The sequence below is a fragment of the Erythrolamprus reginae genome, chromosome 1, assembly GCF_031021105.1.
Source record: "Erythrolamprus reginae isolate rEryReg1 chromosome 1, rEryReg1.hap1, whole genome shotgun sequence".
In the NCBI taxonomy this organism is placed as follows: domain Eukaryota; kingdom Metazoa; phylum Chordata; class Lepidosauria; order Squamata; family Dipsadidae; genus Erythrolamprus; species Erythrolamprus reginae.
Window position 1 is genome coordinate 210,326,985 of NC_091950.1, and position 23,370 is coordinate 210,350,354.

Here is a 23,370-nt window from a genome sequence, read left to right on the forward strand (position 1 = left end):
GAACATTATTTTCATTATTAGTTTGCCCCTTATCATCAACAACTACATCTATTTTATTTTCAGCTCCCTTTTCATAAGCTTCCAGAAACTGATGTATCCTCATTGGTCGGGGACAGAAATCCTCCACATCTGGTACATCTCTGTCCCCTTTACCTAGTTTAAATGCCTGTCCAAAAAAGCTCTGAATTCCTCACCGAGCACCTGGGTACCTCTGTATGATGGATGCAAACCATCCCTCTTAAACAACTCCCTATTAGACCATCTACTGACATCATGACTTACATAACCAAAACCTTCAGCTTTACACCACTGCCTTAACCACACATTAAACTCTCTGATACAACTTGTTTTACCCTCCTGGCCACAAACCGGTAACACCTCTGAGAAAGTCACTGAATCAGTTATTTTACCCAGCTCCACACTTAGACTTTGAAAATCTCTTTTTACTAGATTAACATTTCTCTGGGACAGATCGTTTGTGCCAAGATGCACCACCACATCAACTTTATTACCTTTACTCACAGCCCTGACAATGTTTGTAATCCGCCTGCTGTCCCTGTGGGCAGTGGCTCCTGGAAGACACCTCATCACCTTCACCACATCCTTCCTCTGTCCCAAATCAACACCTCTGACAATCGAGTCACCCACAAGAACATGTGTCCTCTCTTTATTTCTACTAACTGGACTTGGTTTGGTGACACTATGTTCCTCATTTACAACAACTTCTCCTTTGAACATCCCCTCATTCTCCGCCTGAGGGGCCTTGCTAATATCTACAACATCCTTACTATTTAAATCCGCAAGAACATTATAGGAGTTGGATACAGAGAGACCAAAATTGTTATGTTTTTGTTCAACTGCACGTAATCTTCCTGAACCAACAGTTGTCCAAACAGCCCTCCTCCTCGGGGGGCGCTGTGGAAGTGGAGGCTGCACACATGGCTGCATTCCAGCACGTGGCTGGGACAATCTTTCCACTTCTGCCTGCAAGCTACAAACTAAGGACTGCAATCTAGAGATCTCGCCATCTAACCTAGATGTCCTAATGCAAAGAGGGCAGTACCCCAAGTTCCACAAGGTACTACGGAACACAACAGCCAAACAAGTGTTACACTGTACCAAGCCAATCATCTTAAGAATGTATTGAAATACAGGTACTTAGCAAGAAAATGAACCCCTATTGCTACCAAACTTTGCTGATTTTGGTTTATAGTTATATAATTCGCGCGCCGCCAGGCGCGCGGGCCACTATTTTCCTCTCCTCTTCCTCTGTGTTCTGAAAGTGCAGTTTAAAATGGCTTTTCTGACCCTTTTATACTTCCCAATCTAGTCCCCTCCTCCCTGAATTCAATAACGCAATCAGTCAATGAAATTTCCCCTTACAGCCAGCTATATCCCCTCCTCCTTGAATTCAATAACACTATCAGCCAAAGAAATTTCCCCTTACAGCCAGCTATATACCCTCCTCCTTGAATTCAAGAATACAAACTGTAAACAGCACTATTTTCCTCTCCTCTTCCTCTGTGTTCTGAAAGTTTCTCATGCTATTTGCAACAGCACAAGAATTCATTACAGTGATCCCCCGATTATCGCGAGGGTTCCGTTCCAAGACCCCTCGCAATAATCGATTTTTCGGGATGTAGTGGTGCGGAAGTAAAAACACCATCTGCGCATGCGCACCCCTTTTTCCATGGCCGCGCATGTGCAGATGTTTTTACTTCCGCACCTGGGAAGACCCAGCAGCTGAGGAGCCGCCTGCCTGCCCGCTTGTCCGCCGCTTTTCAGCTCGTCCGCCGCTTGTCCGCTTGTCCGCCGCTTTTCAGCTTGTCCGCCCGCCGCTTTTCTTGTCCGCCCGCCGCTTTTCCGCCGCTTGTCCACCGCTTTTCCGCTTGTCCGGCTGCCGCTTTTCTTGTCTGGCCGCCGCTTGTCCGCCGCTTGTCCGGCCGCCGCTTGTCCGCCGCTCTGGGAGTTGAAGACCCAGGGAAGGTTCCTTCGGCCGCCCAGCAGCTGATCTGCTCGGCAGCGCAGTAGCAGCGAGGAGCCGAAGATGGGGTTTCCCCGTTGCCCACGCAAAGGGGAAACCCCATCTTCGGCTCCTCGCTGCTACTGCGCTGCCGAGCAGATCAGCTGCTGGGCGGCCGAAGGAACCTTCCCTGGGTGCCGCCCGCCGCTCGAGAGCAAGAGGGGGAGAGATAGAGAAAGCGAGAGAAGGAAAGAAAGAGATGAGAGAGGGAGGAAGAGAGTGTGAGAGAGGAAGAAGCAAGATAGAGAAAGAGAGAGAGAAAGAAAGATGAGAAAGGAAGGGAGTGACATCACCGGGTGAAAAAATCGCGATAGCATTTCGCAAAGATCGAGATCGCGAAACTCGGGGGATCACTGTATTCCTTTCTATTTGATTCTGTAGGACCATGCTGAGCACATTTTCAAAAGTACTGACAGGTTGGAAGAAGTCATCAGAAATGATAGATACATGAAGATATGTCTAATAGGCAAATGTATCTGAGATGTTCAGTCAAGAACAAATAAGACTGAAAGGGAAAATAGTAGCCATGTTTTTTTCAAGTTTTCATGAAGAATCTACAGGGCAGGTGGCCAACAACTATTTTCTATAGATTGAAAAACTATGACTGATAATATTGGGCATGATTTGCAGCTATTTAAATGTTTAATAAGATTTGTATAAAATGGAAGAGTTTCCCTGTAGAGGTTGTGGCTTCTCCAACTTTAAAGATACCCGAAAGCTGCCTTATGGATGGACTGATTGGTTTTCCTACAGATTGCAGAGGTTAGATGGGTTCTATGGTGTTTCCAGTTTCATAGTTCTGTTATTGCTATTTTGGTGCAGATAACCATTTTCTTTTGGCTGCTATCCTTCCCATTCTGGAGATTTCCTTCAAAGTTAGCAGTCATTTGTTTAATTTCATGCTCAAACTTGACAAAAACTTGTTTATTTTCTGCAGCAGAGTTGCCTTTTTCTCTTCATTTCTTTTCCCCACCCTTCACTGGGATCACACGATTGTCCTTTCATAAGGTTTTTTTTAGAAACTCTTTTTCCAGTTAGGTTCTCCTAGCAAGAAATTTTATTTATCATTGCCCTAGTTCACAAAATGTGCTTTTGAGGTCACAGATACACACTTGCCCACACTTAGCTCTAGTTTTGTTTAAACAATGTATACATTTTCTCCCCACGCTTTCTTGATCATTTCCCCTCAAAGTCCCTACAGGATTAGTCATGACAAGATATGAGTCTTCCAATATCTAAGGGGCTGTCAGAAAGAAGGGGATGACAACCTATCTTTCAAAGGACTTGGGGGCAATTTATCAAGGAGAGATCCAGAATCTAGAATTAAGAAAAATTTTCCTGACAGAGCAATTAACCAGTGGAAAAACTTTCCTCTAGAATTGGTGCTCCAATGCTGGAGTTTCTATAAGAGGTTGGACGTCCATACATGTCTGGAATTGTATAGGACAGAGGTCTTAAAACTTGGCAACTTTAAGACTTGTGGACTTCAACTCCCAGAATTCTCCAGCCAACATAGCTGGAGTTTCTATAAGAAGAGGTTGGACCAACCATGTCTGGAATTGTCTGGAAAATCATCTGCTACAACGTCCTTTCTGTCAACGACTACTTCAGCTTCAACCACAACAACACAAGAGCGCACAACAGATACAAACTTAATGTAAACTGCTCCAAAATTGACTGCAGGAAATACGACTTTAGTAACCGAGTAGTTGATGCATGAAACTCACTACCAGACTCTGTAGTGTCATCTCCTAACTCCCAAAACTTTACCCTTAGACTATCTACTGTTGACCTCTCCTGATTCCTAAGAAGTCAGTAAGGGCCGTGCATAAGTGCACCAGGGTGCCTTCTGTCCCCTGTCCTAATGTTTCTTTTTAATTATTTTACTAGTCTGTATATGAATACTATTATATCTTTACATACCTCCAATAGGTACTTGACAAAACAAATAAATAAAAATAAATAAATTGTATAGGAGAGAGGTCTTCAAACTTGGCAACTTTAACATTTGTGGACTTCAATTCCCAGAATTCAATTCTGGGAGTTGAAGTCCACAAGTCTTAAAGTTGCCAAGTTTGAAGACCTATAGGGTCTCCTGCTTGGGCAGGCGGTTGGATTGGAAGACCTCCAAGGTTACTTCTGATTCTATTATTTAGTTAAGTGATTAGAGCGACACGTTAGAAGTGGTTTCAAGAAAAAATAAATAAATAAATAAAGCAGGCTGTCAAAACTAATGATAAACCCCAAGGCAGCGCGTTTGACGAAACGGTCTTTTCAAACACACACTCAGGCGGGGAAAACTTATTGAACTATCGATCCGTCAGGTAACCACCGTCTATCGGTTTTGCTAGGCGAGCGAATTCTCCAGAGACCATTTTAACCCCGCCGGTTCTATCAGTCGATTCAACCGCAGGCTCCTCCCCCACCTCCCCTCCACACACAAAAAAGCACCTATCAGAGGCGGGAGTCGTTCTCCGGGACACACCCTTCTCTCTTCCGGCCAATGAGGCTTTTACGGCCGCGAGTAGAATGCTGTGATTCACAGGGGTTCTTAAAAAGGCGGGGAAGCGCCGGGCGGCAATTGCGCGATTTGAGTGGCGGTGTTGCTAGGCTACGGGGCTTCCCTGCAACACAACTACGCTTGGGACTGGCGGTCCGGAGAGGAAGAAGAGACGGGACGCGGCAGGCGCCCTTCCTCCCACCCCCACCCGCCCCTATCAATCTTTTCCTCCCCCTCCCCCTTCAAATATTCAGCCTAGGGACAAGCAGTCGGCTCTCCAGCCATGAGCAACGAGCAGGTGAGGGAGGGAAAGGGGGCCCCTTCTTGCCGGCTTGCGCCATCCTATGAGGCAGGGGTCTCCAACCTTGGCCGCTTTAAGACTTGTGGACTTCAACTCCCAGAATTCTGGGAGTTGAAGTCCACAAGTCTTAAAGCGGCCAAGGTTGGAGACCCCTGTTATAAGGGTTCCTCTTCTCCCGCCGCGTCTTAAATACAATCCTCAGGGTCCTTCCTTGCCTCCCAGCCTGGGATTTGAGGAGAAGAGAACAAGGGTCTTGGCTCTGGGGAAGAGACCTTAACTTCCTCCAGATGTTTAATACTGCAGTTTTTTTCAACCTGCTCTGGGCAGTTAGCAATAATAATAGCATTTAGACTTATATACCAGTTCATAGTGCTTTTAAAACCCTCTCTAAGAATCAGCGTATTGCCCCCATCAATCTGGGTCCTCATTTTAGCCACCTCGGAAAGCTGAATCAACCTTGAGCCGGTGGTGAGATTTGAACTGCTGAACTACAGCTAGCAGTTAGCTGAAGTAGCCTGCAGTGCTGCACTCTAACCACTGCGCCACCCGGCTCTTGTTGGATAAGGACTGTGACAAGTTGCAATCCAAAACATCTACTTTCCTGCAATGAATTTGCATCCGATCCAGGGGGTCTGCAAAAGGAGGTTCTCAGAGGTTTGAAGGTACCCAGTATGGGTTTTGGTACCTTGGTTTTATGCCCCCAAGCATTATTTTGCCGCTGGGGGAAAAAAGTATGTGATGAATAACCAATGGTGATAAAATAATAGCTGAGTGTTGTTGCCTATTAGATTGTCAAGAACCTAAGAGAAGAAGTCATTCTAAAAAGTTGACAGTTGATTTTTCAGGAGGCCCATTTTTCTTACCTTGAGATCCTTATGATTGCTTTCTTCTTCCTGATATACATCCTCATTTCACTGCAGTATTAGTTAGCCTTGCACAAGCTTACCTTGTGCAAGCCTTTACTATCTTCAGGAGTGAGCTTAAATTCTATGTGCAAGTTATAGGGGCTCCCTCTGTTCTACTGCAAATTCTGAGCATCCGAGACCAAGCCAAGTCCAAAACAGAAATAAAACAACAGAGATTAAGCAGAGGTTAATGCTAAAATTAATACTAGATCTAACAATCGACATGTATTGATTATTCCCTGTGTTTTACTGAAAGGGAAAGGATGTGTTTTATTGAGAGGAAAAGCCAGTAATATACACTGCTCAAAAAAGTAAAGGGAACACTTAAAAAACAATATAACTTCAAGTAAACCAGACTTCTCTGAAATCAAACTGCCCACTTAGGAAGCAACACTGATTGACAGTCAATTTCACATCTGTTGTGCAAATGGAATAGTTGTGCAAATGAAATATTCAATGAGAATATTTCATTCATTCAGATCTAGGATGTGTTACTTGAGTGTTCCCTTTATTTTTTTGAGCAGCAAAAAAAAAAAAGCAGACCCATTCCCTTCTAGCATTGATAATGTTACTTAATAAAACATTAATAATAAACATCTGGGTAATAAAACATCTGCAAGAAAATGATGAATCTCAAGAGAGTAGCAAGGGCCCCACAAGAAAAAAAAAGCTCAAATATAAATATATTTTAGGAAGTGAAGCTGAGAATCAATTGCTTGCATCAAAGAAAGTGTCTTCTGTTGCTAGTGGAATATAGATGAACATGACTTAGTCTCTTGGGTTTAGGCCACTAAAATGAAGACAACTAGTTGGCCATATAACAATAAAAAATATTGTTTGTTCTGAAAAAAGCCACATCAGGTGACTTGTGGGCCACACTTTATGGAAGACTGGGTGTATTTTTCATGGCAAATCATAAATAGAGTAACTATGAAGAATGACCTCTGGGCAATGGATGGTAAAGCTGCCATGGGATCATGTAAACTTGAAGTAAATTTTTAAATCTTGTTTTTAATTGTGAGCATCTGAAGCTAACTGCCTATTGCTGTATTGCTATTTAGTTGGATGCAACTCACCCCTGGCCAAAACATTAGATTGTTACTTTCCACTCCTCACTTTTTATTCCTGATTTGCTTCAATAATGTCTTACTTGAAATAAATTTGAAATTAATGATTTTATTTAATATACAGTAGTTTTAAAAGTGATTGACCTAAATGATTTTTCCTCCTTGATGTAAGCTACTATTTAAATCTGTTAAAAATATCCACACATAAGAAACTAAAACCCAGGAAGAGGCTACAAGATACTGTAAACGTCTCCTCAGATGAGTTGACTAGTGGGAATTGAAGTTGGAATGGATGCATATGTTAAGTTTCAACAGCAGAGTGCAGTCTTTCCCCAATGTAGTCCCAAGTGCCTTAGCATAATGGTTTTATTCTTTAATATTACATTAGAATATGCAGGCATTATTATTATTATTTTCTTTTGAAGTCGTGATTTTTAGGGTGGGTGCTGTTTCCAGTGGAATAAATAGACTGGATTATTATTTTTTTGAAATGCTTTTTTTACCCCTTTCCTCTGTGACATTTACTTAAATATGCATGCTGTTTGAGGAAGGAACAGGTGGTGTAGCCATATTTGTTGAAGGAGACTTTCATATATTTGTCTCATTAGTGGGAAGTTGATTGCAGGATGACGTCCTTGAGGAAAACAAAAAATGCAGCCGGAGCTCTTTAAAGTCATGCATTTAAAAGGAATCTAATCCTCTGTGCAGCTGTTCATATAATTTTTGAATTAGTTTCTGAAATGTAAACTTAAGCAGATAGTTTGTAAGGAGGGGTGGTGTTGCCCTCACAGCATCTTCAAGTGCCAGAGGCATTTTGAATAGTGTGGAAACAAGTTATCAAAATGGGATGAATTGTGGAGCTGAGGAACCCAAATTTTCTTCAACAATCATGGAATGCACAAACACTTAATAGAGAATGAAAGTCTATCACTTGCTATGTTGTTAGAATACAGCTGACCCAGAATCAGATAAACCCCGCCCCAACATCAACCTGTGAAGTAATCCCTAATATTTTTGGCACAAGGGATCAGTTTTGTGAAAGACAATTTTTCCATGGACTGGCGGAGGTGAGGAGGAGTGGGCCACCTAGATCCTGCGCATGCAGTTTACACTCCTATGAGATGAGATGAGATGAGGTGGAGCTGAAGTGGAGATGCTAGTGGTGGGAAGCGGCTGCACATACAGATGAAATTGCACTCGCCCGCTGCTCAACTCCAGCTGTGTGGCCTGGTTCCTAACAGTCCATGGCCCAGGGGTTGGGGACCCTTGATGTAGGCATTGAATACCTTTTCTTAGTTCAATGAAGTAAGGATGCAATAGGTGGTTCTTTGGATCAGGTTCTGGCAAACTGGTGTCCTCCAGATAATTGGAACCACAACATTCTATCTGCCTCACCTTCTTGGCCACCAGCAAAGAGTTCTGGGAGTAGCTGCTTTACTACTGGAGGTTGGGATGATATTACAATTGTTTAGTTCCTTACTCCAAGAGTGGATAGGATTGTGACAAGGAGAAGGGATGGGATCAGACATTGGATCCTGTGTTATGGCTCCAGGCGCTTCAATGGGTGTTTCTGAGTTTGGAAGCCTATGAAAGCTCTAAAACAGAGGTGTCAAACTCAAAGCCCACAGGGTTTAAGGCCAGACTATTTATGGCACTGTCCTCTACTGCATACTTCCCAATGACCAATTAGGGCCCACAGAGTGGCCTTCTCAGGGTCCCATTGGCTAGACAGTGTTGGCTATTGGGACCAGGGGTAAGGGCTTTCTCTGTGGTGGCTCCGGCTCTCTGAAACCAAATGCCCCCGGAGATCTGCACTGCCCTCACCCTCCTGGCCTTTCAAAAAGCTGTGAGAACCTGGCTTTGCCGGCAGGCCTGGGACCATTGAGTAATACTATCTAGCCTTGGCCAAGAAAATATGAGTAATTTTATTTTTAGGGGGTTTAATTGTTTTTTTATATTGTTTAATTGTTATACGCTGCCCAGAGTCCGGAAGAGTTGGCTTATAAATCGTATGTATGTATGTATGTATGTATGTATGTATGTATGTATGTCTGTCTGTCTGTCTGTCTGTCTGTCTGTCTGTCTGTCTGTCTGTCTGTCTGTCTGTCTGTCTGTCTGTCTGTCTGTCCTGGGGCTGAGTTGGCCTGTGCAGTGCTTAGATCTGGCCCACAGGGCTGCCCTGGAAACAATGAAGGGCTGGCCCGTGGTGCATCTGCCAGCAAAAACAGGCTCCCAAGCTCTGTTTTTCACTGTGACAGATTCCTGCAACCCTCTGCCAGCGAAAACAGAGCTCAGGAGGGCTCCACACGGTCCTCCTGACCTCTGTTTTCACTGGCAGAGGGTTGGAGGAGACTGTTGCAGACACAATAGAGCCAGGGAACTCGTTTTTGCCGGCAGAGCTCTCAGGCTGCCACAGGCGCCCCTAACATGAGTGATGTTGAGTTGACCACACCCACCCCAGCCATGCCCCATGGCCTTCCCAAGGTCAAACAACCCTGATGTGCCACTCAATGAAATTGAGTTTGACAACCCTGCTGTAGAAGGAAAGTTAGGCTGGGGCAGAACCCAAGGGGGAAAGATTGACAATTCAAACAATCCCAAATCCTAGGTCCCTACCTTGCCTCCAAGCACTTTATGCCTTAGGATTGATTTTGTTAATTAGTTGCCTTGTTACATAGTGCTTGTTATATCTTTTTTTAATTGTGTAAATTGCTGGGATTGTTATCTGGAATGCAGTTTCTATTGAACACTCACATCTATCTCTGTAGATCCTTTGGAGATAGAGAGGACTTTGTTTCGAATTTGCATTTGATGAATTGATTGTTACTCAGTTAGGTCTTCCAAATTTGAACAATTTATAAACTAGCAGTTCCTAACCATTGGAGGTGTCTCAGGATTGAGTTTAAATAGAGGGGATTTTCACAAGTAAAATGCTTATAAGTTAATAATCCTTCCAAGCATGTTTTTAAAAAATGTTTTTGGTTGACACTGCTTCATTTTTTTAAATGGTTGGTTTAAATCGACCATTAACCCACATGAGTGTAAAATTGTCTACTACCATAGAAGCAATGAAGTGTGAAGTTTCTGTGTACCTTTGCTATGTTAGAATATATACAGCTAGTTCTCGATTTATGACCACAATTGGACCCGAAATGTTGTTAAGGGAGACATTTGTTAAGTGGATATAAATAAATCTGAACCTGGAAGAAGGCCAAGGTTTGGACTTGGATTTATTTCTCAGATTGCTATTGGGATGCTGACACAATCAGTCAAACAAACAAACTAACATCTGGATTTTTGCAGCCCAGATCTGGTAGTTCATGTTTATAGAAAGTGGAGCAGGTATTGCTGTTCCCTGAACATAGGGAAAAAGATGGAGCAGTGCAGATCATGTCATCAGTACCAGTATAGAAAAAGTGTCTTAATGGAATTCACTCTCTCATAATTGTAGTCTACACTATGTTTTAAAGTTTCAGATTGAGAAATAAACGTGTGTTTTGTTCTGTCTATTGTTTTGATCCTCTTACAGCCCAGGATGCCCAACAAAGGAAAGATGGAAAGCGTTACAACAAAACTGTTTCCACAAGCGGATAAGGTATTTATACAGTGTATAAGATAGCTAATCACTTTAAACTATGCAGATTATGAGCATGACTGTTCTACTATGATGCACATTAACATTGCTAATCTACTCACCACATTTCTATTCTTGACTATCCTCCAAGAATTATCAATCAGCAACAAGGTTCTTCCTATATTCTACTCTAACAACAAATTTGTAATGCAGCCTAGGATGGTTGTTGTTCACCCAGCAGTATGCTTACTAACATCTTCCTGGTGGAAGATGCTCTTACCCAATGAAAAACAATAGTAATGACTTTGATAAGATATCTACCCTCCCAAGGAAATTCAAAGTGGTTCCAGTGTTTTCTTTGCTAAGTGAGGAAGTGCATTCTGAATTGTACTTATAAGTGTACTAATTCTACTGTATTTATCGGCAGCCCCATTTGTTATACCTAAAATATGTTGCACATTTAAGGAGTACAAAGCTCTTATTTAAACATACACACCTTTTTGCCATCTGTATAGATCAGTGATGGCGAACCTTTTTTCCCTTGAGTGCCAACAGAGCGTGTGTGTGTGCTATTGTGCATGTGCGAGTGCCCACCACCCATAATTCAATGCATGGGAAGGGTGAAAACAGCTTCCCCCAACCCCTAAAGGCTCTCTGGAGGCTGGAAACAGCCTTGTTCCTAACTTCTGGTGGGCCCAGTAGGCTCGTGTTTTACCCTCCCCAGGCTCCAAAGGCTTCCCTGGAGCTCGGGGAGGGAAAAAACCTCCCTCTCCAGTCCCCCTGGACGCTCTTTGGGAGACAAAAACGCCATCCCAGAGCCTCTGTGCAAGCCAAAATCAGCTGGGCAGCACACATATTCATGTTGGAAGTAAGCTCACGTGCCAGCAGATATGACTCCATGTGCCACCTGCGGCACTCGTGCCATAGGTTCGCCATCACTGGTATAGACCCTGTGTATTTGAAGTTGCAGTCTTCATTCAGACATATTGAACTTCTCTGTTGTTAAAATATAAATTAAGATGCAATTTTGGACATTGAACTGCTCATTGTGCCATTAGCAGTTGCCTGTGATTGTAACTGGATCAGAACCTAATCAGTGTAAACTTTTGGGAAGAGAGCTACCTATTTTATAAAACTGGTCTCATAAGATCTTTTATATCTAGATTCAACACATTAAATATTAAAATAATTATGCCCCCCACTTTTTTTACTCACTATGTAGTTCCTTTGCAAAACTTTGGAAAAGATTATACTAAGCATCATTGCCTGTTGAGAAATCCTGGCTGTCTTTTCAGATCAGCTGTAAACCGTTGTGGCATCAGAACATGCCTTCGTTCCATCTGCAGCGAGAACAGGAAGCTCACGTTCCAGAGGAGTTCATGGTAAAGAATGAGATGACACCAGGTAAGAATAAACCTGGATCTGTAGAGATTCTCAGTCATCCAGGTCATAATTCTCCCAAAGGTGTTTTTTTCAGGCGGAAACTGGACTTTCTTCTTGTTGTTGTTTTCTTTGAAGATGCTTCGCTTCTCATTCAAGAAGGTTTTCAGAGCTCTTGTTGTTTGTGCATTTAAAGACATTGTATGTGTACAGTGATCTCTCGATTAGCGCGGGGGTTACGTTCCAAGACCTCCCGCGCTAATCGATTTCCGTGTTATAGTGGTGCGGAAGTAAAAAACACCATCTACGCATGCGCGCCATTTTTTTCATGGCCGCACATGCGCAGATGGTGGAGTTTGCGTGTGGGCGGCGGGGAAGACCAAGGGAAGGTTCCTTCAGCCGCCCAACAGCTGATCTGCTCCGCAGCGCGGAAGCAGCGAGGAGCCGAAGATGGGGTAAAGGCAAAGGGGAAACCCCATCTTCGGCTCCTCGCTGCTGCCGCGCTGCGGAGCAGATCAGGTGTTGGGCGGCTGAAGGAACCTTCCCTTGGTCTTCCCGCCGCCCAGGCAAAGGGGAAACCCCAAGATCGCTTGCCGCTTGCCGCTTGCCGTATTGCAGCTTGGAGCCTTGCTTCGCCTCCTTCGCTGCAATACGGCAAGCGGCAAGCGATCTTGGGGTTTTCCCTTTGCCTGGGCGGCGCTGGGGCCATGCGGAGCCGCTCATCTAGGGGGGCGTGGACCGGCAAGGTGCCCTCCGCTCTCTCTCTTTCTCTCCCTGTTACCGGTGTGGTATAAGAGAGAGAAAGAAAGAGAAAGGAGGGCGACTTGCCAGTCCACGCCCCCCTGGATGAGCGGCCCCGCATGGCCCCAGCGCCGGACTCCACCGTTGCCTCCGCCCTTGTTCGGCTCTGCAGCTGAGAGGCCACGTCCACCCCCTCCTCGGTGTCCCCGGCACCCAGCGTCCCCACGCCGCCTCCACCTCCCGGTAATGCGCCCGACCTCTGCCTCTCTCTTTCTCTCTCATATACCACGCCGGCAACAGGGAGAGAAAGAGAGAGAGAACTAGCGCGGACTTATTTTTTAATTAATATTTTTTGAAAAACCGCGTTGCAGCGTTTCGCGCTAATCGAGACCGTGCTAATCGAGGGATCACTGTACACCTTGATCTTCTTGTTGATGCAGTTGACAAAACAGACAATTCAGAAAGGCGAAGTATTGTTGTTTTTGTTTTTGTTGTTGTTATTATTATTATTATTATTATTATTATTATTATTATTATTATTTAGATTTGTACTCTAACTTCCATTCAAAGATGATGGAATTGGTTGCACAATTTGATAGGTATATTGCACGTTTGAACCTCTGCCAATCAACCCCCATAACATCTCTCATTTTTCCTCCATAAGGACAATATTTGTCTCAGAGACCCAAGAAGCGCAAGGTAGAAGAGGTTCCTGAGTCCGATGTTGGAGCTGGACCATCAAGCTCAAAAACAAGACCTGGCATTAAAAAAGATCGAGAAAATTTCAGAAGCGCTCTAGTTAACATCATCATGTAAGTTCTTGTTCAATGTAGGTTTACAAAAGCTGCTTCCCTTCCTCATCGGGATACATGCTTATTTTTAAAGCTTCAGTAACATTTTCTTGCTTTCTGAAAGAAGTCTGAATCAATATTAGTTTGCAGACGGATGGCTGAAGGTGGACGATAACAGATTGTCGTGTTTGCTTTGCAGGCAACCAGACTTTGTTCCAGAATCCGTTTCACTAGAAGAAGCAAAACCTGGCACGTCAGAGGCCACAGCTGCCATAGAAAAAGATATTTTGGTAAATCAGGTTCTGATTTCTTGATTGAAAGGGAAGAGAGGATTGGCTGGAATGAAGACCATGATTAATTAAAAAGGCAGATTGGGAAGTCAAGCTCAATGTTCTCATGTATCTGATATTTATTTATTTCTTTATTTAATTGGACTTCTATGCCGCCCCTCTCCGCGGACTCGGGACGGCTTACAACATATAAAAGTAAAAAATATAAAATACAAAACAAATTCAGATCCAAAGTTCAATATTAAATAATTTAAAAACCCATTTAGTAATTTAAAAAAGCCCATTTAAGAACCATACATTCACACTCACACTAATTAATACCACAATCAGATTCAAATTAACGGTTGGAGCAAAATGTTAAGCTCAATAGTCCCAGGCCTGCCGGCACAACTGAGTTTTTAAAGCCTTCCGGGGGGCATTGTGAATCTCCTGGAGGGATAGGTTCCAGAGGGTCGGAGACCCCACAGAAAAGGCCCTTCCCCTAGGGCCCACCAGCCGGCTTTGCTGATGGGACCTGGAGAAGGCTGACTTTGTGGGCTCTGACCAGTCCTTGGCATACGTGAGGCTGGAGACAGTCCTGTAGGTAACTTGGTCCTAAGCCATGTAGAGCTTTATAGGTAGTGACCAATACTTTGAATTGCATTCGGAAATCAACCGGCAGCCAATGCAGCTCGTGGAGTGATGTAGATACATGGGCAAACCTTGGTAACTTTGACAGCTCTCGCAGCTGCATTTTGGACTAGCTGAAGACTCCAAATGTTCTTCAAAGAGAGCCCCATTTATTTATTTATTTGTTTATTTATTTGTTTATCTATCTATCTATCTGTCTATCTATCTATCTATCTATCTATCTATCTATCTATCTATCTATCTATCTATCTATCCCAATACATAATGAAGGTTAATGAGATTAACCATATGGTAATACATATCAAAGAGAGGAAAGAAAGGAAGAAAGAAAGAAAGGATAGGAGTGAAGATATAAGAATAAAGTACAATACATCAATGGAGGATAGAGGAGGAGATATAGAGATATATGAGTGGAAGAAAAGAAATATGAGATATAGGGGAGATACTGTAATTGGGCAGGGGACAATAGGCACTTATGCACACCCCTTACTGATGCACTTATGCACACCCCTTACTGATCTCTTAGAAACTTGGAGAGGTCAATCGTGGATAGTCTAAGGGAAAAATGTTGGGGATTAGGGGTAGACACTATGGAGTCCAGTAGTGAGTTCCACACTTTGTCAACTTGATTGCTAAAGTCATATTTTTTACAGTCCAGTTTGAAGCGGTTAATAATAAGTTTGTATCTGTTGTGTGCTCTTGTGAGCATTGCAATAGTTGATCCTCAAGGTGATAAGGGCATGAGCGACTGTGAAGAGAGACTCCCTGTCCAAATAGGGCCACAACTAGTGCACCAGGCAAATCTGGGCAAACGCCCCCCTCGCCACAGCTGAGACATGGTGTTCAAAGCTCAGCTGATAACTGCATAACTGACATTCCCAAACGGTTTCATTCCTTGGGTTCCAAATCCGCAAAATTACAGCCAGGCGTAATGTGGATTTCCAAGGGAACTCACTTTTAAATGCCACTGCTGTGCTTTTCTAATTTTGCAGAAATATTACTATTACATTCGCCATGGAATAGATACAGAACATGTGGCCCCAATGGACGACTCATGGTTGGAAAATGTCTTAGCTCTAGTACCCAAACATTTGAAGGTACTCAGTGAAAGTATCTACATGCTCTCAGATGAAATGAGAGAGGACTACCTTCTTAGCGTAAAGAAAGCAATAGGTACGGAAATCCTAACTTACTTGTTATAAACTGAATCAGAAATGCAGGCATGGTATTGTATGTTTTTCTTTACCCGGTTACCTCCATATAATATTGTAGAGACCCCTATATTTCCTCAGTAGTATAAATTAGAAGGTGATGGACCAACATCCCAGGAAAGCTTTTCACTTCTGGTTCCTACCAGCTTGAAGCTATTATTGATCACAATAGCAAAGCATTGGAGGATTAGGATACTCATTTCCTGGGAAATGCCACATTCTCAGAATTTATACCGAGGAACTTTGCTTACATAAGTTTTTCTTAGCATCTTACAGAATTCCTCTTCCATGTAATGGATTCCTTCTTCAAGATTGAAAGTTTGAAAAAAATATATGTCAAAATTTTAGCCTGTAGAATGATAATTCTGAGTAGAGTTACGTGTGCCTTCTAAATGGGTATTATTGTTGGTAAAATGTCTTGGAAGTACGGGTAAACATAAACTCAGTTAAAAAGCATAAACAAACAGGTTTTCTTTAGAAAAACTTTCCGAGCTTAAACTTTAGTTCTTTGTTGGCAATCCTTACCTTTTATTAGGGCACCCTGAGATTTCTAAGCAGACATTAATAGATTGCAGTGTTAATATTTTTTTGAACCAATGGATTTTATTTTATTTTATTTTGCTACTTCAGCCCTTTTCATAGATAGTTCTGCAAAACATTCTGAAATTGACTGTCTTTGTGTCGCATGTTTTCAGTTTTTGCTATATAACACTTTTGAAAAATAATTGGTTCAATTCCTTTGGCTGTTTTTTATGCTTTGTTGAGCTCATTTATGTTCTGGTCTGTTTCTTTTAAAATCTTCTTTTAGTTGACTTTGTTTTAAGAGATCCCAGGGAAAAGGAGGAAGCCAAGAAGCAAATTCTTCCACCTCATCGTCAAGAGTAAGAAAACGCTATTTCATCATCTTAGTCTGCAAAGCATTGTATCTCAGGCAAAATACTTGAAGCAGTTGTGTAAGAATGCACTCTTCTGCATAACTAGAATAGGCCTCAGTAAACGTTGTACAGTGTTCCCTCGATTTTCGCGGGTTCGAATTTCGTGAATAGCCTATACCATGATTTTTTAAAAAAATATTAATTAAAAAATACTTTGCGATTTTTTTCCTATACCATGGGTTTTCCCGCCCGATGATGTCATACATCATCGCCAAACTTTCATCTGCCATTGCTGATTGGCTGAAATCTCGGCCAATCAGCGTTATCACACACACAAAAAATATTGTTAAAAATAATTATGTTTGTAAATATCAGGATTGCTAAGTGTCTTATTCAATGGTGAGTACCAGTAATAATGGTGAGAAAATGGTTGTTAAGGGAATGGGAATTGGTAATTTAGGGGTTTAAAGTATCAAGGGATGGCTTGTGATACTGTTCATAGCCAAAAATGGTGTATTTGCTTCCGCATCTCTACTTCGCGGAAATTTGATTTTTGCTGGCGGTCTTGGAACACATCCCCCGCGAAAATCGAGGGAACACATTCCTTTTTTCCTTGTCATCATGCATAGGATGGCCTTTTAAAATGCCTCCTGGAGATAGGTGGTCCAGAAATGTGAAAAATACATACATACATACAATAAAAACAGGTTATTGTTCACAAATGCCTTATTCTACTTATCAGGAGATTGCCAAGGTCTCAAGTGAAAATCTTTTTCTGTCCACTTATTTCAGATTGTTTAATCAAAGGTGTGAGGTTGAATCTGGGGTCTTTTTCATGCACATGTTCTGGCATATTCTCAGTCAGCAGATAAAAATACGATGAAAAACTCAGTTTCTGGACATTTTAAGGAAGATTGTTGAATCAAAAGATGGTATTGTTGATTGGAGAGAAAAAAAGATTATGTTAGACCAAATATTTGTCTGATAGCAATAACAACATTGTAACCTCTTCTAATCAACAAACAGTCCAAAATAGTAAACTTGGAACAGCAGAGAGCCTAGTGCTTAACAACTATCGTTATCACCAAAGACTTAAAGTCCCAATGCAATTACGGTTCCATCCAAATTTAGTAAACAGGCCTTCTCTGAAGTCTCACCCACTTGCTAAGTTCAGAGAATCTGTAGACTTTGATGTTGTAAAGGAGAAGAAAAGTCAATGCCAGGGCAATGTAATTTTCTCCTCTAAGGAATCTTAGACTGTGCTGCAGTGATCAGGTAAGAATTTCTGTTCTAATTCCAGACTGAGTAACACTTTAGTGATTCATACATCTAGATGCCAATTAACCTTTGATTCGTGTATTTGTAAACAACATGTTCATATGGCAAAAGTATACAGTTCAGATTTATAAGAAGCAAGGAGCTTTCTCCCAGCACTAAGAATGCTACATGCTTAATAATAATGTTTTCAGAATCTATTAAAAAAATCCTTCCTCCCTCCATCCCTCCCTTTTTTTTCAAATAAATTGCAAAAATACCACCCCTTTAGTTAATTTTGTGTTGAATACTGTAAGGTTGGTTGTTGCAAAATGAAACAATATAGAGATTCTGTGTTGGTTGAAGTTGAGATCAGAGCATTTAAAGTCAACTATACCCTTAATATTTAACTGTATATTACCCACTGTGAGTGAGATGGTTAGTACCTAAATTTGAAAAATAAATATAATAAAATAAATATGTATGCAATAAGAGAACAGAATCATAAATCTTTTAAAATTCTAGTTTGCTTCTATTAACAGCAACATAATATGCTGGCTCTGTTAAAAAGTGCTATTGCTAACATGTTGTAAGCCACCCTGAGTCTAAGGAGAAGGGCGGCATAAAAAAATTGAATAAATAAATAATATCCACCCCCACAAAAAACCCATAAACTGGCAGTTATATATGTTATGATGTGTGTAATAATACATGAAAAAGGGAAAGAGAAAAGGGTTCCTCTTTTCATATATTATTACACACAAGGCAGCCTATTATCTTCTCTTCCTTGCTTTTTCAGAAATATTCAGGCATGTGGAACTCATCTGTTGGATGTCTTTACGAGACACAATCCAGCAATCCAAGATTGGGCATCCAGAATATGTAGGGGCATTACCAATAGGATTTTCCACCATTGCTTCTCTTCCAGCATTTCTCTTTGCTGGGATGAACGCTTAGGTTTTCTGGTATTAATTGGTCCTAGATATTTTCCTTATTATCAACCAGACTCCTCACTAACTTCCTATGAAATATTTTCCAGAGTGGACAAAGGGGCGTGCATAAGTGCACTAGAGTGCCTTCCGACCCCTGTCCTATTGCCTCTCCTATATCCCATATATCTTCTCTTCTATCCCTATATCTTTCTTCAATTCTCTCATTGATTATTTTATCCTATACTCTCTCTTCTATTCTTTCTCTAATTCTATTTCCTCGAAGGTGTCCTCTATTACCTTCATTGTGTATTATTGTGTATTGGACAAAATAAATAAATAAAAATAAATAAATAAATAAAAGATTGAGTGGGCAAATAAAAGATTGCTTTGCAGCCCACCAGTGTACTGATTTTCTTAAAAACTGTTTAAAAAACAGTTTTTAAGAAAAACAGTACACTGGTGAGCTGCAAAGCAATTTTTTATTTGCTGGATCAGACAATATCCTACAGTGATGGTGGAAACTATTTTAGGAATTAAATTGTTTTCTGTCAATTGATGGTTTTTGACTAGTCATGCCCACTCTGGAAAATATTTCATAGGAAGGTAGGTCATGAGGCAGACATTGGGGGAGCATATTAACATATCTTGATATCTTGTCCTCAATATATCAAATATTCTGCTGTCCCAAGAGTTTGTTCAACCTAATTTGGATTATAGAGAAAACCCAATATATGGAAACAGCATGACTGGTACTTGAATTGCCTTTCTTCTCCTTGATCTTGATGGTAGACAATTATATATGAAATAAATAGGAGATGGTGAATGGGTTGTAATTTATTGTAATCCTAAATTTATTTTACAATTATATATTGGATTTCTGGTTGAATTTTGTTTGAGGTCATTAGTAGTTAAATTTATTATTTATTTTGTCAAATATGATGCTCTGTTGAGGAGTTTCATTCAGAATCATGATGGAAAAGCAGCATATAAATAAAAGGCAATCATTTAAATTTTTTCTCCACTTATAGTATACTCATACTATAAGTGGAGAAAAAATTTAAATGCTCAGTTGAGTTCTACAGGAAATGTTTACATTGTTGAGCAGCTTTCCTCAATCTGACACTTTTCAGATAACTGGATGGTCTGGATGGTCATTGCTGATCAAGTGTCTGGATGGTCATTGCTGAAAAACATAGGGTGACAACTGCCCAACTTCATGTCTTCACATATATAAAAGCTGTTGTACAACCTGCAACATGCATATAACGAGATGGAATTGTGTATATCATGCTTGTAATTAACATATTTCTATGCGTTGTTTTGTGTAACTATTATACCAAGTGTGATCCAAGAGAGATTTTGACTTAAAGAATTTCAACAACTTCCTTTCCTTCTATTTGTTATGTATAACATGTTCAAATTCTAACAGGGTAATGCATTGGCTTTACTTGTAATTTAAATCATCAGTATAGAATAGATCTGTTGGCACTGCAATTGTCTTCTAGGATTTATAGTACTGATTTTTATTTTGTTGTCTTTTTTTCTTTAGAATGGAAGTAGTACCAAAAGCTTGGAATAAGACCTATATTGCAGCTCGCAATTACATAAAAGAAAATTTATATGCAATGAATCCCACAATGATGGCTGTTCTAGATCTCTGGCAAACAACTTTTAAGTAAGCAATATTTTCAGTGCATAAGTCAGCCGTACTCAAGCAGGGCACCTTCAGAGGTATGATGTTTGGCTACCAGAATTCTGGCAGTTAAAGTATAGTTATCGGGCAGATAATCAAATGAGAAGAAACTAGTATGGGTGTCTCGGTTCATCAGGGAAAGTGAAGAATATGTACATATTGTACATGGAATTTATCCTTTGTGTAGCTCCATAGAAGATATTTGGGCAGATTTCCCTCCCTCCCTCCCTCTCTCCCCCATCATCATTTCTCTGAAGCCTTTTGCCTGTCTCATTAATTTTTAACCCAGAAAAAGTTCAAGGTTGCTAAAATAGAGGCATCCACAGAGGGGAAATTATGATATTTCATCAAACTAATAGAATGACTTACATACTGGCATCAAACATCACATTAAAAACGCATAATTCAGACATTTGTGTGATGGCCTCACAATGCATATGATATAATTTGGATATCATTATAGCTATTAAGGATGTCTGTGGAGTGTAGTCCTTAGAGCTAAACTACATTGAATTGTTTATTACAAGCTGCCCAGAGTTCATTGGAGTCAGCCATCCAAACTGAATTAACTAATTTACTACATAGAACTGATTCATGATCATACTTTGGAGATAGTAGCACAAAGCCATCATTTGATTTACCTGGTTTTGGATTAATGCAGTGGGTAAACTTAGCCACTGCAGTTTGTAAGATGTAATTTATGGTTTAGTGCAAAGAGAGCAAAGTTGGGTTTTCTTCTTTGTAAACATGCAGAGCATTGAGGTGGTGGTTATGAATAAATGATGACTTTCAAATAATTGGGAAATGGGAAAAATATCTACCATTTCCTATCATGGTTCTTCTTTGGGTTAAGTAGATTCAACTGAAAGTAGTTGATGGTTTAGTTAATTTCATGCTCAGGCATAATTTTTTTTTAAAAGAGCAGCATGTATACACATTGTTTCTAAAATGCTGCTCCTTCCCTTTTTAAGCTTTCCAATGTTGCTCTACAAATTGTAGGAAACTAAAAAAAGGTCACATTTAAATGTTACGCTAAGCCATGATGATGAACATATGGTACACATGCCAGAGGTGGCACGCAGAGCCCTCTCTGTGGTCATGTACCCCATTGCCTCAGCCAAGCTCCATCACATTTCAAAGTATAGCTCTAAAATAACATTACCAGGTTCTGAGTATTTATAGACAATCCAAGGTTTCTATAGTGAAAGATTATAAAAAGAAAGAAGGGGAAGGGTTACAAAGATTATATAAGTGCAGACAATATTATGGTGGAAAGAATAGATTGTTCAATATTGCCCAAAATACTTGCGTTTAAATTCACCTGAAGTCAAGAAAAGTACTTCCAAAAATACAGTTGTTTCAATTGATATGTAAAATATAAGTAGTAATATTTATTAGGATACATTGTTAGAATAATAATTTGCAAATACTGGTGAGTTTGCCCGGGATCTCAACTTTGAGATTCCTCCCTCATGAACAAATCCTCTTAGAATAGGAATCAAATATATTATCCATTTGGACCAGTCACTGTTCCCTGTAATCCATTCCATTGTTGCTTGAACAATGGCTCCTTATGGTTTCTGATCTTTTGGTTGAGTCAAGATAGCAGGAGTAAAAGTTTCATTATTTGTGCCCATTCTTTATTTTTTTTAAATACATTTTTGAACATGCTACTCAGCCACATTCTAGATCAAGGGTCCCCAACCTTTTGAACCTCAGGGACCACCAAGGTCATACTTTTAAATCCTGCGGGCCACTAACATGATGCTGTAGGATTTGAGTTTTAGAAGTAGTTTGTCATGAACCACTGAATCAAAGGCTCTGCAGAAGTCAATGTAAATTGTATCTATAGATTTGCCCTGATTGAGATGTGTAGTCCATATTGGTTTTTGCCGTGAAGGAGTTGCAGGTTGCAAGATAATTTTTTTCTGAAACCAAATTGTTTGTTAGAGAGTAGATGGTTAGTTTCTAGGTGGAGAGTAATTGATTGGTTTATGATTGATTCCATGACTTTGTATGTGATGCAGCATAGTGAGATTGGTCTGCAGTTTTCAACTAGACTGGGATCTCCCTTTTTGAAGATGGGGAAGATTGTTGCTTGTGACCATAGCTTTGCTAGTGAGCAGGTTCTGAATGATTTTTCAAAGATTATGCTTAGTGGTTCAGCTATGGTTGTGGAGAGCTTTTTTAGGAAATATGCACATAGACCATCAGGCCCACTTGATAGAGAAGGTTGAAGGTCGCCTAGTGCTTTTCCAACGAAGCCAAAGGATCCTTGAATTCAAGCCATGCTCTCTAGAATCAAATTCTGAGGTACAATTCTCATGATCAATAAGCAGTTTCAAGGACTTATTTTCTCAACACACCTCTGTTAATAGGAGAGATTGGAGTTTGGTGCTACAACTCAAGCAGTTTGCAGGATTTGTACACCATCTAATTCTAATTCGGAGACTTCTGCATTTAATCTTAACAATTCCTTCATAGAAAGGTGAATTGTAAAATATTTTTGCAGGGAGTCATTTATATATTATTTAGTTTGAGATGGTTTTAAATCTTCCAATCTGCAAAGAATTTCAATTTGCTTGGAATCAGGCTATAAGAATTCTTCAGTGAACCTTCTTTAAGGAAGATGCTCAATCAGAAGCTATTTTGAAGGCCTTTTGAGGTTTTACTTGCTTCTTTGTTTCAAGGACAACTTATCAGGCTCCAAACTCTTATTAGAGAGGTTTTTTTTACTACTTTGAAAGTGATTGAATTGGAATGAAGCCATCTGCTTGATTCTGGCAGGAGAAAACTAATGCTGGAGTCTTAGAAGACATGGCTTAGATAAATTTGAAAAAGTGCCAGATATCTTTAGAAGCATTAAAGGAATAGTTGAGCAATTAAAGCTTAGCAAAATTTGATTGCTGTTACACACCCTTGGAAATCACTCTGCGCCTCTAAAAAGACATTGAGGGGCATTTGATAGTGTAACAACCGACTCAGGGAGAAAATAATTGCTTAGTGCGAAAACCATTTTTCTTTCATGAATAAAGTTAACAAGGAGCATAAACTGGGCTGGTTGAAGAACACAGGCATGGCTTATGACTTGCTTCAAAACAGTTGGGGAACTACTCTCTGCTTGGACAAATAGCTAGTTGTCAGCTTCTTTATCACACATATTGAGAATTTACTTATAATGGTGCCTTTATTGCCCCTCCGTT

At 40.7% G+C, this 23,370-nt stretch overlaps 1 protein-coding gene across 1 annotated transcript in view; it reads left to right on the top strand.

Annotated features, from left to right (window-relative positions):
• Nucleotides 1-4,675: 4,675 nt before the first annotated feature.
• The window catches only part of DNAH7 (dynein axonemal heavy chain 7), a 173,140-nt gene continuing 154,445 nt past the window's right edge, over nucleotides 4,676-23,370 (top strand). The window contains exons 1-8 of the mRNA XM_070732131.1: nucleotides 4,676-4,821; nucleotides 10,326-10,391; nucleotides 11,666-11,774; nucleotides 13,156-13,303; nucleotides 13,482-13,572; nucleotides 15,195-15,375; nucleotides 16,222-16,294; nucleotides 20,024-20,149. Of these exons, the coding sequence (XP_070588232.1) occupies nucleotides 4,807-4,821; nucleotides 10,326-10,391; nucleotides 11,666-11,774; nucleotides 13,156-13,303; nucleotides 13,482-13,572; nucleotides 15,195-15,375; nucleotides 16,222-16,294; nucleotides 20,024-20,149 (809 nt within the window). The 5' untranslated portion in view covers nucleotides 4,676-4,806. The remainder of the gene's footprint in view (nucleotides 4,822-10,325; nucleotides 10,392-11,665; nucleotides 11,775-13,155; nucleotides 13,304-13,481; nucleotides 13,573-15,194; nucleotides 15,376-16,221; nucleotides 16,295-20,023; nucleotides 20,150-23,370) is intronic.